This window comes from Pelophylax lessonae, assembly GCF_965119305.1.
Source record: "Pelophylax lessonae genome assembly, chromosome: 2".
Taxonomy (NCBI): domain Eukaryota; kingdom Metazoa; phylum Chordata; class Amphibia; order Anura; family Ranidae; genus Pelophylax; species Pelophylax lessonae.
In genome coordinates, this window is record NC_138769.1 from 736,798,369 (window position 1) to 736,813,698 (window position 15,330).

The 15,330-nt window shown below is 46.7% G+C and overlaps 1 protein-coding gene across 3 annotated transcripts in view; it reads right to left on the reverse strand.

Moving 5' to 3' along the window:
• LOC309546344 (beta-arrestin-1) overlaps positions 1-15,330 on the reverse strand; it is a 302,331-nt gene that overhangs the window by 67,966 nt on the left and 219,035 nt on the right. For all 3 annotated transcript variants that reach the window (XM_082245973.1, XM_082245971.1, XM_082245972.1), the window contains exons 9-10: positions 7,691-7,775; positions 6,066-6,138 (exon numbers count right to left, since the gene is read on the reverse strand). In XM_082245973.1, coding sequence (XP_082102099.1) covers positions 6,066-6,138; positions 7,691-7,775 — 158 coding nt within the window. The remainder of the gene's footprint in view (positions 1-6,065; positions 6,139-7,690; positions 7,776-15,330) is intronic.

The window sequence follows — 15,330 nt, forward strand, 5'->3', positions numbered from 1 at the left end:
AACGTCACATTCATTGCTTAGGGAATACGCCCCTTGGATGAACGTTACATTCATTGCTTAGGGAATACGCCCCTTGGATGAGCGTCGCATTCATTGCTTAGGGAATACGCCCCTTGGATGAACGTCACTTTCATTGCTTAGGGAATACGCCCCATTGGATGAACGTCACATTCATTGCTTAGGGAATACGCCCCTTGGATGAATGTCACATTCATTGCTTAGGGAATACGCCCCTTGGATGAACGTCACATTCATTGCTTAGGCAAAATGCCCCTTGGATGAACGTCACATTCATTGCTTAGGGAATACGCCCCTTGGATGAATGTCACATTCATTGCTTAGGGAATACTCCCCTTGGATGAACGTCACATTCATTGCTTAGGGAATACGCCCCTTGGATGAATGTCACATTCATTGCTTAGGGAATACGCCCCTTGGATGAATGTCACATTCATTGCTTAGGGAATACTCCCCTTGGATGAACGTCACATTCATTGCTTAGGGAATACGCCCCTTGGATGAACGTCACATTCATTGCTTAGGGAATACGCCCCTTGGATGAACGTCACATTCATTGCTTAGGGAATACTCCCCTTGGATGAACGTCACATTCATTGCTTAGGGAATACGCCCCTTGGATGAACGTCACATTCATTGCTTAGGGAATACGCCCCTTGGATGAACGTCACATTCATTGCTTAGGGAATACGCCCCTTGGATGAACGTCACATTCATTGCTTAGGGAATACTCCCCTTGGATGAACGTCACATTCATTGCTTAGGGAATACGCCCCTTGGATGAACGTCACATTCATTGCTTAGGGAATACGCCCCTTGGATGAACATCACATTCATTGCTTAGGGAATACTCCCCTTGGATGATCGTCACATTCATTGCTTAGGGAATACGCCCCTTGGATGAACGTCACATTCATTGCTTAGCAGAGATGTATAGTAACGAAGTAGAACTACTTAAGTACTGTACTTAAGTACCGAAATGCGGTATCTGTACTTTCCTAGAGTAGAATTTTTTTCTCCTACTTCTACTTTTACTTCACTACATTTTTTCGATGATTTCGATACTTCTACTCAAGTATTTTTTTTTTGTGCTGCATAGTTACTCGTTACTTTTAAAAAAATTACCACTGCCAGAACAGTAGATGTCAGGTTGCATAAAGCTCAAAAAAATGTGTATAATGTCATTTGTAAATCAGCGCATACGAAAATAAAGGCTGTGTATAATAAAAGCTGCTATACCAAATCTTTCCAATAAAAAGAAAATATGAAACAAACAAATAAATGGTGCTACAGCGCTTAAAGTGCATCAAGAAACTACTAACAAACACAGGTTAATCATTTGAATAAATCATTTGAAATAATAAAAACAATATGATGTTCAAACTTTTGACTTATTTCTTTAATAACTACATAACACAGTACTTCTACTTCTACTTTCAGTACTTGAGTAGAAATTTTTTTTCAAAACTACTGGTACTTTTTACTTTTAGTACTTAAGTAGCAAATTTTTTGAAAAAACTACTTGCAATACTTAAGTAAAAAAAATGTTGAATACTTTAGTACTTCTACTTAAGTAACTTTTTCTGCGAGCACTTCCACTTCTACTCAAGTAATTTTTTGATCGAGCACTTGTACTTTTACTAAAGTAGAAATTTCGAGTACTTTATACAAGTCTGTTGCTTAGGGAATACTCCCCTTGGATGAACGTCACATTCATTGCTTAGGGAATACGCCCCTTGGATGAACGTCACATTCATTGCTTAGGGAATACGCCCCATTGGATGAACGTCATATTCATTGCTTATGGAATACGCCCCTTGGATGAACGTCACATTCATTGCTTAGGGAATACGCCCCATTGGATGAACGTCACATTCATTGCTTAGGGAATACGCCCCTTGGATGAACGTCACATTCATTGCTTAGGGAATACGCCCCATTGGATGAACGTCACATTCATTGCTTAGGGAATACGCCCCTTGGATGAACGTCACATTCATTGCTTAGGGAATACGCCCCATTGGATGAACGTCACATTCATTGCTTAGGGAATACGCCCCTTGGATGAACGTCAGATTCATTGCTTAGGGAATACGCCCCTTGTATGAACGTCACATTCATTGCTTAGGGAATACGCCCCTAGGTATTGGTGAAGTCTACCAAAAATCACATTCACATTGGGATAGGTAGATCCCTGACAGGGGCTCCACCTTATTCCCATTTTACTGAGAAAAAGAGATTTGGTTAAAGTGTATCTAAACCCAAGAACAGAACTATCATATATAGTGCATCCGGAAAGTATAGAAAGCCTTATTCCAAAATGGAATAAATTCATTGTTTTCACTGTCATACCCCCTTATGACAATGTGAAAGATGTTTGTTTGAAATCTTTGCAAATTTATAAAAAAAAAATCCCATGTACATAAGTATCACGCTCTTTGCTCAATACTTTGGTGAAGCTCCTTTGGCACCAATTTCAGCCTCCAGTATTTTTGAGTATGATGCTACAAGCTTGGCGCATATATTTTGGGGCAGTTTCTCCCATTCTTCTTTGCAGGACCTCTCAAGCTCCATCAGGTTGGATAAGGAGGGTCGGTGCACAGCCATTTTCAGATCTCTCTAGAGATGTTCGATTGGGTTCAAGTCTGGGCTCTGGCTGGGCCACTCAAAGACATTCACAGAGTTGTCCCATAGCTTCTCCTTTGTTATCTTGGCTCTGTGCTTATGGTCGTTGTCCTGTTGGAAGATGATCCTTCACCCCAGTCTGAGGTCCAGAGTGCTCTGGAGCAGGTTTTCATCAAGGATGTCTCTGTACAATGCTGCATTCATCTTTCCATCGATCCTGACTAGTCTCCCAGTTCCTGCTGCTGAAAAATATCCCCACAGCATGATGCTGCCACCACCATGCTTCACAGTAGGGATGGTATTGGTCAGGTGATGAGCGGTGCCTGGATTCCTCCAGACATGACGCTTGCCATTCAGCTCAAAGACTTCAATCTTTGTTTCATCAGAGCAGAGAATTTTGTTTCTCGTGGTCTGAGAGTCCTTCAGGTGCCTTTCGGCAAATTACAGGCGGTCTGTCATATGCCTTTTACTGAGGAGTGGCTTCTGTCTGGCCACACCCATACAGGCCTGATTGGTGGAGGGCTACAGAGATGATTGTTCTTCTGGAAGGTTCTCCTCTCTTTTCACAGGGAAACTCTGGAACTCTGTCAGAGTGACCATCGGGTTCTTGGTCACCTCCCTGACTAACGCCCTTCTCCCCCGATCGCTAAGTTCGGCCGCATGGCCCGCTCTAGGAAGAGTCCTGGTGGTTCCAAACTTCTTCCATTTACAGATGATGGAGGTCACTGTGCTCATTGGGACCTTCAATGCTGCAGAAATGTTTCAGTACCCTTCCCCCAATCTGTGCCTTCATACAATCCTGTCTCATAGGTTCTACAGACAATTCCTTGGACTTCATGGCTTGGTTTGTGCTCTGACATGCACTGTTACCTGTGGGACCTTATATAGACAGGTGTGTGCCTTTCCAAATCATGTCCAATCAACTGAATTTACCACAGGTGGACTCCAATCAAGTTGTAGAAACATCTCAAGGATGATCAGCGGAAACAGGATGCACCTGAGCTCAATATTGAGTGTCATGGCAAAGGTTGTGAATATTTATGTCTTTTCCTTTTTTATTTTTAACACATTTGCAGAGATTTCAAACAAACGTCTTTCACATTGTCATTGTGGGGGGTGGTTTGTAGAATTTTGAGGAAAATAATGAATTTAATCCATTTTGTATAAGGCTGTAACATAAAATGTGGAAGAAGTGAAGCCCTGTTAATACTGTCCGGGTGCACCGTATTGCGGCTTACCAGTCCCTAAATGTGGCCGCTGCATTAGTTTCCTTTTTTTCAGGCTGTTTTTTTCCTGATGATCGTTGCCAGTAACACACTTCCTGTCCTAGAGTGACAACACTCACTGAACTGTATCTATAGAAGAGCAGTGTTGTCACCCTAGGCCAGAACTACAGAACACCTCCACTTCTCTATAACAGGGTTGTGTTCTGTAGTCAACAAAGATATCTGGGGATTGTAACTAATAAGAGTGCAGCACAGACAGAAGGAAGTTATCAGCTGACTGAATTTCCGGTAGGATCAACAGGTAGTTTTTGCCTTTTTCAAACAGATATAACTGTCAGAGAATCAACTACTATAGAAGTGCTCAGGGAATTTTCATTAGTACATAACCAATGCGCACCAGAGCACATGCACTGGCGAATGGGTGTGTGCACACGAACAGGTGCAAGCGCAGATGCGCGCCGGACCGCGCAGGCACACTGGCGCTCAATCATGCACGCCCCAGCCTAGTAGGCATTGATAAGGAAGCTTGTCAGTGGCTGCAGTTGCTGGTTGATCTTTGGCTCCTCCAGTGTGTTATCCCTGTGATATTCTTGTTCCTGTGCCTCCTGTTACTGACCCAGCTTGTCCTTGACCTGTCTCCTGCCTGCTTCCTGTGTTTGACCTCGACTATCCACCTGACCACGTCTGCTCTGATACCCACCTGGCTCCTGACCTAGGCTTCCTTTTGACCACGTCTGCTCTGATACCCACCTGGCTCCTGACCTTGGCTATCTACCTGACCACGTCTGCTCTGATACCCACCTGGCTCCTGACCTAGGCTTCCTTCTGACCACGTCTGTTCTGATATCCACCTGGCTCATGACTTCGGCTATCCACCTGACCATGTCTGCTCTGATACCCACCTGGCTCCTGACCTAGGCTTCCTTCTGACCACGTCTGTTCTGATACCCACCTGGCTCCTGACTTCAGCTATCCACCTGACCATGTCTGCTCTGATACCCACCTGGCTCCTGACCTCGGCATTCTTCTGACCACGTCTGCTCTGATACCCACCTGGCTCCGGACCTAGGCTTCCTTCTGACCACGTCTGCTCTGATACCCACCTGGCTCCTGACCTTGGCTATCTACCTGACCACATCTACTCTGATATCCACCTGGCTCCTGACCTCGTCTATCCACCTGACCACGTCTGCGCTGATACCCATCTGGCTCCTGACATAGGTTTCCTTCTGACCACGTCTGTTCTGATACCCACCTGGCTCATGACTTTGGCTATCCACCTGACCATGTCTGCTCTGATACCCACCTGGCTCCTGACTAGGCATCCTTCTGACCATGTCTGTTCTGATACCCACCTGGCTCCTGACTTCAGCTATCCACCTGGCCATGTCTGCTCTGTTACCCACCTGGCTCCTGACCTAGGCATTCTTCTGACCACGTCTGCTCTGATACCCACCTGGCTCCTGACCTCGGCTATCTACCTGACCACGTCTGCTCTGAGACCCACCTGGCTCCTGACCCCTGCTTTCTACCTGACCATGTCTGCTCTGATACCCACCTGGCTCCTGATATAGGTTTCCTTCTGACCACGTCTGTTCTGATACCCACCTGGCTCCTGACTTCAGCTATCCACATGACCATGTCTGCTCTGATACCCACCTGGCTCCTGGCCTAGGCTCCTGACCTACAGTATCTACCTGACCAAGTTTTCAGGTGGGCGGGCGTCGAGATTAAAGATGGATTTACATCGAGGGACACAATTTGTTTTATTTTTTAATAAAGGACTTGTCAAAAACTGTTTCATGTGGTTACTACTTTTTGACACTTTGTTGGTGAATGTGTAGGGCTACTATGTACCTGATATCCATTCACATGGGGGAGGGGGCTGGGATCTGGGGGCACCTACCCGCAGCCCCAGACAACCGCAGCCCAGGGTTGTCGGGAAGAGACCCTTGTCCCCATCAACATGGGAACAAGGTGCTTTGGGGTGGGGGGAAGGGGGGGCTACCCCAAAGCATCCACCCGCCCTCCCCCCATGTTATGGGCATGTGGCCTGGTATGGTTCAGAAAGGGGGGGTGGTTGCTCACCGTTCGCCATCCCTAATTCTGTCAGCTCAGTTTTGACTGAAGTTGGACTTTAATGCAGTGAGTGAACTGTTGTCTCTCCCAAAGTGAAGCTGTTTGCACAATACTTACTCAGCTTCCTCCACAGCTACAGGGCACTTGTACTGCGCAGTGTTGAAGAGGCAGATATCGGCATACTGTCGCACTGCAACGAGACCAAACAGCGATTTACGTCATCTACAGGCTGGAGGTTGTAATGCTAAAATAATGCCATTTATAGGAGTTCCTAACATCAAAATATGACGCAAATTCAAACCAGCCTCCTCATTATTATTTTTTATTTTTTTCAAATGAAGAAAAGACAAGAATAAGAGAAAGGAGATAAAACAAGTAGAGTTATACAATACCGATAAACAATGTAACTATTTCTATTGACTTTTAACCTGTTGCACCTAATGTACTTTCATCAACCTCACTAACGATGTGTCTATATCAGGGGTGTCAAACTCAATATCATCGTGGGCCGCATAGGCACTCAATATCATCGTGAGCCGCATCAGCACTTGACTTCATTGAGGGCCGCATCAGCACTCGATTTCATGGTGTGCCGCATCAGCACTTGATTTCATCGCGGGCCGCATCAGCACTCAATTTCATCGTGGGCCACATCAGCACTCGATTTCATCGCGGGCCGCATCGGCACTCAATTTCATTGAGGGCCGCATCAGCACTCGATTTCATGGTGTGCCGCATCAGCACTCGATTTCATCGCGGGCCGCATCAGCACTCAATTTCATTGTGGGCCACATCAGCACTCGATTTCATCCTGGGCCGCATCAGCACTCGATTTCATCCTGGGCAGCATAAGCACTTCATATCATTGTGGCCTGCATCAGCATTAGAGTTCATCGTGGGCCAAATTAGCACTCAATTTCATCGTGGGCCGCATCAGCACTCGATTTCATCGTGGGCCGCATCAGCACTCGATTTCATGGTGCGCCACATAAGCACTTGATGTCATCGTGGGCCATATTAGCACTCAATTTCATCGTGAGCCGCATCAGCGCTTGATATCATCGTGGGCCGCATCAGCACTCGATTTCATCGTGGGCCCCATGAGCACTCGATTTCATCATGGGCCGGCTGTATCTGTAAGACTACATGTCCAGAGTACCAGATGCCAAGAGCCCCTTATCAGAAGTCAAGGGTCCCCAACCCCAAACCCTTGCTCCCACAGTGGGAGCAGAGCTCAGGAGCAGCAAGTGCAGTGTCTGAAGGAGGACTGGAGTCTTCTGAATGCTGAGACTAGGGAGAGGTGGGGATGAGGGGGTGCTGAAGCTGCACAGAGAGGCGCAGGATCTCAAGGAGGAGTTCTGTGGTCCTCTATGCTGCCGACTGCTGAGACAGGGAGTGGTGGAGATCAGGGGAGTGCTGCAGCTGCAGGAGACACGTGAGGGCCACATGAAATGACCTGGAGGGCCAGATTCGGCCCGCGGGCCTTGTGTTTGACAAATGCGGTTCTATATCAATACAAAAATATTTTTAAACACAGAAGAAACACAGAAGAAAAAAAATACAAAGAAAACATAAAAATAAATATTCACATCATCTAAACAGAATAGAAATGTTTTCCCAAGTAATTCAATGACTGCAAATGTTGTCCTAAGATGTGAATTTTGAAGGAAAATAGTTCAGGTTTCTTTTAGGACTTCCTCCCCCAAAAATTCAGAAATCAGAGAGAAGGAGACAGAAAGTACCTGAAATCTTCACTTTCTTCACAGTCTTGTTTGTGTTGTTGGTCACATGTACATTGACGTTAATGGGCTCTCCGTGATAATAGATCTGCAGAGAAAAATAACAGATTACTGCTGAGACCCCCAACAGTCCATGCAGAGGGTCCTGATCACAGAGCCGATCAATATACACGGCCTGGCCAAAAATAAAGTCGCCACCTGGAATTAACTAAGCAACTAACTAAACTAAGCATGCAGTGACTCTCCTATTGGATAGATACTGGATGTGCCCAAAGAATGAGGTCAGCTGACTACCTGAATATACTGAATGACCAGGTTATTCCATCAATGGATTTTTTCTTCCCTGATGGCACGGGAATATTCCAAGATGGCAATGCCAGGATTCATCGGGGTCAAATTGTGAAAGAGTGGTTCAGGGAGGATGAGACATCATTGTCACACATGGATTGGCCACCACAGAGTCCAGAACTTACCTCCATTGAGAATCTTTGGGATGTGCTGGAGAAGGATTGGCGCATTGGTCCGACTCTCCCATCATCAATACAAGATCTTGGTGAAAAATGAATGCAACACTGGACGGAAATAAATCTTGTGACATTGCAGAAGCTTATCGAAACAATGCCACAGCGAATGTGTGCCGTAATCAAAGTCAACAAAATATTAGAGTGTGTGACCTTTTTTTTTGGCCAGGCAGTGTATATATATATTACTAGGGTTGCACCGATACCGGTATTGGTGCCGATACTCAGTGCCGGGACAAGGTCATCCAACACCCAGGGCAAAGATTCCAAACTGCGTTCACCCCCTTCCCTTAGGGTTAGGGTCAGGGCGCACCCATCACTGAAATAAACCATTGCGCCCAATGCAGCTTCTCCTCCTTCCCCCCCCCCCCCCCCCCCTTTGTCTCAGCCCTGCTGATACTAAGCATTTGCACGAGTATCGGTACTTGCACAAATTCACAGATACTGGAAACCAATACTTTCAGGCTCGGTTCTTTCACCTGTCAGTGGGATTCTCTCAGTGACAGATGAAATGTGAAACAAAAAAAAAAAGCCGGCTGTAACGGAACCGCCGACCCACACTGAACTTGTGGTCTTCCGTCAGTATACATCTTCCTTACAGTCGTGAACATAGATATCAGATTTTCCAGCTGCCCTCCATACAAAGCTAGCCTGACACCTAGCTTGAACTAGAACCACTCTTTATTGAACAGTCAAACAGAATTTATATACAGCATGGGCCCCCTCCTGGTCATATTACCACACACACACAGGTCAGGAGTTGCCTGATTACATTATCATATGCAGATGAAATTGTATACAGAAACAGAATTAACCTGAACTAATTATCTAGCCATCTGGACAGAACAATGTGGGCTCATTAACATTTAACAATGGGACAAGCAGACTTAACACAATCCACGTTCCATTTCAATAGATAGACAATAGGACAAGACTGCCGATGATAGTCTGGCCGTCTCCTGTATGGAAATACATGGAATACACATCTACGTATTGCTATGGTTATTTAGGAGTCAGGCTTCATGGCGACAGGCTATAGGTCTCACAGTGTAAAGTGGGATTAAATCTTCATATTCCTTGAGAGATATTGCTGACAAATATTACTGTCCCACTTGAAGCAATCCAAACCATTAAGTATCTGTCTTTCACTCCCAGTGACGCTGAGTACCGTCACACTGGCAATTATCGGTTGTTAACCACTTAAGCCCCGGAGGATTTGGCTGCTAAACGACCAGGGGGTATTTTGCGATTCGGCACTGCGTGACTTTAACGGACAATTGCGCGGTCGTGCGACGCTGTACCTAAACGAATTTGACGTCCTTTTTTCCCCACAAACAGAGCTTTCTTTTGGTGGTATTTGATCACCTGTGCGCTTTTTACTTTTTGCGCTATAAACAAAAAAAGAGCATAAATTTTGCAAAAATAACAATATTTTTCACATTTTTTTATATGAATTTCCCCCCAAAAAAATGTAAAAATCAAAATTTTTTAACATTTTCGGCCAATTTGTTTTATGCTACATATGTTTGGTAAAAAAAATCGCAAAAAGCGTATCTTTATTGGTTTGCGCAAAAGTTATCGCGTTTACTAACAAAGGGAAAGATTTTTGTCATTTTTGTTGTTTTTTTTTTTAACGCGTAATGGCGGCGATCTGCGATTTTTTTTGCGGTACTGCGAAATTGCGGCGGACAGATCGGACCCTTGACTGACATTTTTTACACTTTTGGGGTTACCAGTGACATTTCTACAGTAATCAGTGCTATATATATGCACTGTTACTGTAAAAATACACTGGTAGTGAAGGGGTTAACTTTATTTGAGAGGGAGGGGCTGTGTGTGTCCCTAGGGGCGTGATTCTTACTATGATTGGCTGTGGCTTGAGGTGTAAGGACACTGATCAACGGTTCTACATAGTAGAACCGTTTGATTAGTGTTTTTACACCGAGGAGAATGACAGGCAGCTTGTTTACACAAGCCGCCTGACTTTCTCCCTCTCCCCCGACGATCACCGAGTGACCGGCGGACATCGGGTCCGCCGGTCACACGCACGGGGGGGTCCGTGACCGCGCTGGAGCGGGAGCGCGCCTCCGCGGGCGCGCGCTCGCTCCCCAGACCCTCCCAGGCTAGTGACGTTAATTAACGTCACTCTGCCTGGCCGGGGCTGACCGCCGCAGTAAATCTACTTGCGGCGGTCGGCAAGCGGTTAAGGAGAGGGGCCGCCGTGTCCTTAACAACCAAGCTGGGCAATGTTTATCAACAACATTGCTCAGCTGCTAAAACACTAACATAAAAAGAAACATTGTTCCTTTTTGTATCTTTCGGTTTCTTCATCTATAGGGATGGGCCAAACACCCCCCTATTCAGTTTATACAAAAAATGGTCCCTTCCCCCACCTATAACCGGTCTAATACATGTGCTCTCACTGTGGAGACTCTTTAAAGGTAGAGTTAGGGTCTGCAGATATCAGGGTGACTTGCCGGGGCCTGCAGCTTACGCATGTATTTGCAAATGTGTGCAACGAAACCCCTGTTTTTAACGCATACTATTAGACAGGTCAATTTGGTTGGTGGCAGGCTGGTTGGTAAGTAGTGACTGGAAACTCCTTGGCTTTTTTGACCCCTTATTCTGTTTGCAGCAGAACTCCTGAACAGGAAAAATAAAAAGTACCTATTTTGAAGGCTTTTAATTGGCCATAAAAGGGGTATGGGGGTCTGGGTACTGCCATGGGGGACATGTATCATCACCCAGTGACACCGCCCCCTCCTTCTGACATCACGTGACATCAGAATGGGGGCAGTGCCACCGGGTGACGTAGCCAGGGGGCCCCGCTCATTGTCTATATGAGAAATGTCCAAGTGCAGAGCAGGCATACAACGGGTAGCCTCCCAGGAGTCAAGAGCATTTCTTATTTTCTCTATTTTTCTGATGCGGCGGGAGGCGTGATTGAAGATGGATTTACATCGAAGGAAACTATTTTCTTATTTTTTATTTTTAATAAAGGATTTGTCAAAAACAGTTTCTTGTGTTTCTTAATTTTTTAGACATTTTTGGTGAATGGGTAGGGGTACGATGTACCCGATACCCATTCACATGGGGGGGGGGTCAGGCTCTGGGGGCCCCCTTGTTAAAGTGGTCTTCCAGATTCCGATAAGCCCCCCACCCGCAGACCCCGAAAACCACAGCCCAGGGGTTGTCGGGAAGAGGCCCTTGTCCCCATCAACATGGGGAGAAGGTGCTTTGGGCTTTGGCAGAGCCCCCCCTTGCCCAAAGCACCAACCCTCCCATGTTGAGGGCATGTGGTCTTGTATGGTTCAGGGGGGGGGGTGCTCCCTCATCCCCTCCCCTCCCCTTTCCTGACCTGCCGGGTTCCATGCTCAAACAAGGGTCTGGTACTAATATGGGGGTCCCCATGCCATTTTTAACCACTTTGAGTTATTTTGAGGGGACAGCAAATCTACACTGTTATACAAGCTGTACACTCACTACTTTACATTGTAGCAAAGTGTCATTTCTTCAGTGTTGTCACATGAAAAGATAGAATAAAATATTTACAGAAATGCGAGGGGTGTACTCACTTTTGTGAGATACTTTATTAACGCTGAGTCCCTGTACTAATCATGGAGCTGATCAGTAACAGTATATAAAATACTTTCAGGTTCAGGTATTGTTCCATGTATTGATGGTGTGTGCCATATGGCATATGACCACTAGATGGCGATATATGCGCTCCCTAGAAAATGATGGAGAAATCAATACATCTAAAAGCAACAAATAAAAATGAACAAAAATAGTTCCTTCCCTTCACTTGATCCAACTTTGTTGCTTTGTTTTTTTTATTTTTCATCCTGCTAATTTGCAGACTTTGATTCTAGGGTGACAACACCAGCTATCTATGGGGGATAGTGTTGTCACCCGTACTCTCCCTGTGTACCCCATGATTATTTAGGGATGCCAGTCCACAGGGAGCACAGGGCATTGTGGGATGCCAGGGACAGAGACATGCAGAAACAGATAAGGGTGAACAGATATGGCAATAGAGTTTTGGGTTTTACCCAGGGCACTGGCACAGTGGCCAATAAGGAGACAGCTCTCCTGATTGGTGCCCACTTTAAATGGTGAAGCTTGAATTTTGGTTTAAGCAACATGGCGCTATACCTTAGCTGAGCTTCTCCGCTGCAGCATTGCTTGTCCGCTCCTGTGACCCCCTGTACACTCCGTGACCCCTGTGACTTCACAGCACCCTGTGTCCCCTCATGACCCCAATGATTTTAGAGCATCCTGATCATCCTTTGTCACCCAATGACACCCCATTACCCACTGACTCCAGATCAAACTGTGTTCCCCCATGACTTCCATGACTCCAGAGCACCCTGATCATCTTGAGTCATCCCTTGACCCCTGTAACACCCTGTGACCCCTGTTACTCCAAAGCACTCTAAGCATCCTGTGTCACCCAGTGACCCCTATGGCACCCTGTGGCCCCTGGTACACGGCACCCTAAGCATCCTGTGTCACCCAGTGACCCCCACGGCACCCAGTGGCGCCTGTTACTCCATTGCACCCAGAGCATCATGTGACACACAGTGACCCCCTATGGCACCCTTTAACCGCTGTTACTCCTTGGTACCCTGAATATCATGTGACACACAATGACCCCTATGGCACCCTGTGGTCCCTGTTACTCCATGGCACCCTAAGCATCATGTGATGCACAGTGACCCATATGCCACCCCGTGGCCCCTGTTACTCTATGGCTCCCTAAGCATCATGTGTCACCCAGTGACCTCTATGGCACCCTGAGCATCCTGTGCTACCCAGTGACCTCTATGGCACCTTGTGGCCCCTGGTACTTCATGGCAACTACAGCATCATGTGATGCACAGTGACCCCTATGGCACCCGGTGGCTCCTGTTATTCTATGGCACCCTGAGCATCATGTGCCACCCTGTGACCCCTATGGCACCATGTGGCCCGTTACTCCATGACACCCAGAAACCTCTTTGGCACCCTAAGTACCCTGTGTCACCCAGTGACCCCTATGGCACCTTGTGGCCCCTGTTAATCTTCAGCACCCTGAGCATCATGTGTCACCCAGTGATCCCTATGACACCCTGTGGCCCCTGTTACTCCATGACACCCAGAGCATCAAGTGACACCCAGTGACCTCCATGGCCCCCTGAGCACCCTGTGTCACCCAATGACCCTTATGGCACCTTGTGGCCCCTGTTACTCTTCGGCACCCTGAGCATCATGTGTCACCCTGTGACTCCAGAGCACCCTGAGCACCCTGTGTCACCCAGTGACCCCTATGGCACCTTGTGGTCCCTGTTACTCTATGGCACCCTGAGCATCATGTGTCACCCTGTGACTCCAGAGCACCTTGTGTCACCCAGTGACCACTATGGTACCCAGAGTATAATGTATCACCCAGTGACCCCTGTGACTCTTAAGCACCCTAAGCATCCTGTGTCACCTCATGACTCCTCTGACCCCAGAGCACCCTGATCATCCTGTGTCACCCAGTGCTACCCCTGTTACTCCATAGCACCCTGAGCATCATTTGTCACCCTGTGACCCTCGTAAATCCAGAGCATCTTAAGGATCCTGTGTCCCCCCAATTACCCTGTGACTCCAGAACACTCTGATCATCCTGTGTCACTCACTGACCCCTTTGACTCTATAGCACCATGTGCATCCGGTGTCACTCTGTGACCCAAGAGCACCCTAAGAAACCTGTGTCACCCAGAGAACACTGTGCCCCTTCATGGTCCCTGTGAATCCAGAGAATCCTGTGTGACCGCTGTGACTGCAGAACACACAGAGTGTCCTGTGTGACCCCTGTGACTGCAGAACACCCTGAGTGTCCTGTGTTACAATGTGACCCCTTTGACTGTAGAACACCCTGAGTGACCCCTGTGATACCAGTGCATGCTGAGCATCCCATTTTACCCCATGACCCCAGTGATTCCATAGCACCATTTTGTCAACCAGTGACCCCTGTGACTCTGGAACACCCTGAGCACCCTTAGAAATCTGTATCCCCCTGTGACTCTGGAGCCATTCCAGCTTCAGATGAATCCTTTTTGAATCCCATTTTAATTTTGGTTGATTCCAAAAAGGATCATTGGAAGTCGGACTGTCCAGTCCTTCAAGGAATCCATACAGGATTTTGGATATAGGGAGAGGTCCATGTTTCAGTGTGAAGTTGAGGAATCACATCAAGTTTTTAACCCTTTTTTAACTTTTAATTTTATTTTTTTGGATTGCTTTGACACACAGAGTTTTATAGCCACTTATATCAAGCCACAAAAAATATTTATTCAGGTTATGGACAGGGGTCTCTATCCTCAGGGAGAGATTACAGGAGTGTACACTGTCCAGATGTCACCCATCCCTAAGAAATACCAAGAAAGCACATAGGACTGTGAAGTCCCATTCTCATCACAGGAGTCCTTGTCGAGGACAGGTTACCAATAAAGACCACAGTAACCCAAAACCTTCATTGGATTATCCTTTTTTGGACCTGTGTTGGCCACCGTACTCTTGGCTTTTTTTTTTTTTTATCCTTACTCTCATATTAGATGGCTTTGATGCAGGGTTAATGACGTCTCCAGATGTCACCTATCTGGGTGTACCAAGGGTGAGGACCAGAGGCGTAACTAGAACCTTCAGGGCCCCGATGCAAAAAACCATGAATGGCCCCCTGGACCCCTGGCCGGGGACCTTCCCTCCAAGCATAGGGCTTTTCCCACTGATGCTGGGGCCCTTTACTCTCCTTGCGGGGCCCTATATTGCGGTCCCGCTGAGGGACCCTTTCACAAGTTCTGCAGTGGGGTCCCTTCCTGCCATCTTGGGGCCTCCCCACGGTGGTGGAATGCCAGGGCCCGGTTGCAAGTGTGACCTTTGCGATCCTGGAAGTTCACCCACTGGTGTCAGTAATTTTTATTTTTTGGTATTTTAATTGTATTATTTTTTATCATTTTTTTCTTTCTTTTTTTTTACAATGTGACTGACTATGACTCTGTCCATTCAGAAAAGGAAGGAGCTGGTAAATTACATATTTACCGACCCCTTCCTGGTTCTTTATTGTGACACATCCCCTGCAGCAGCCGGCAGGAGAGA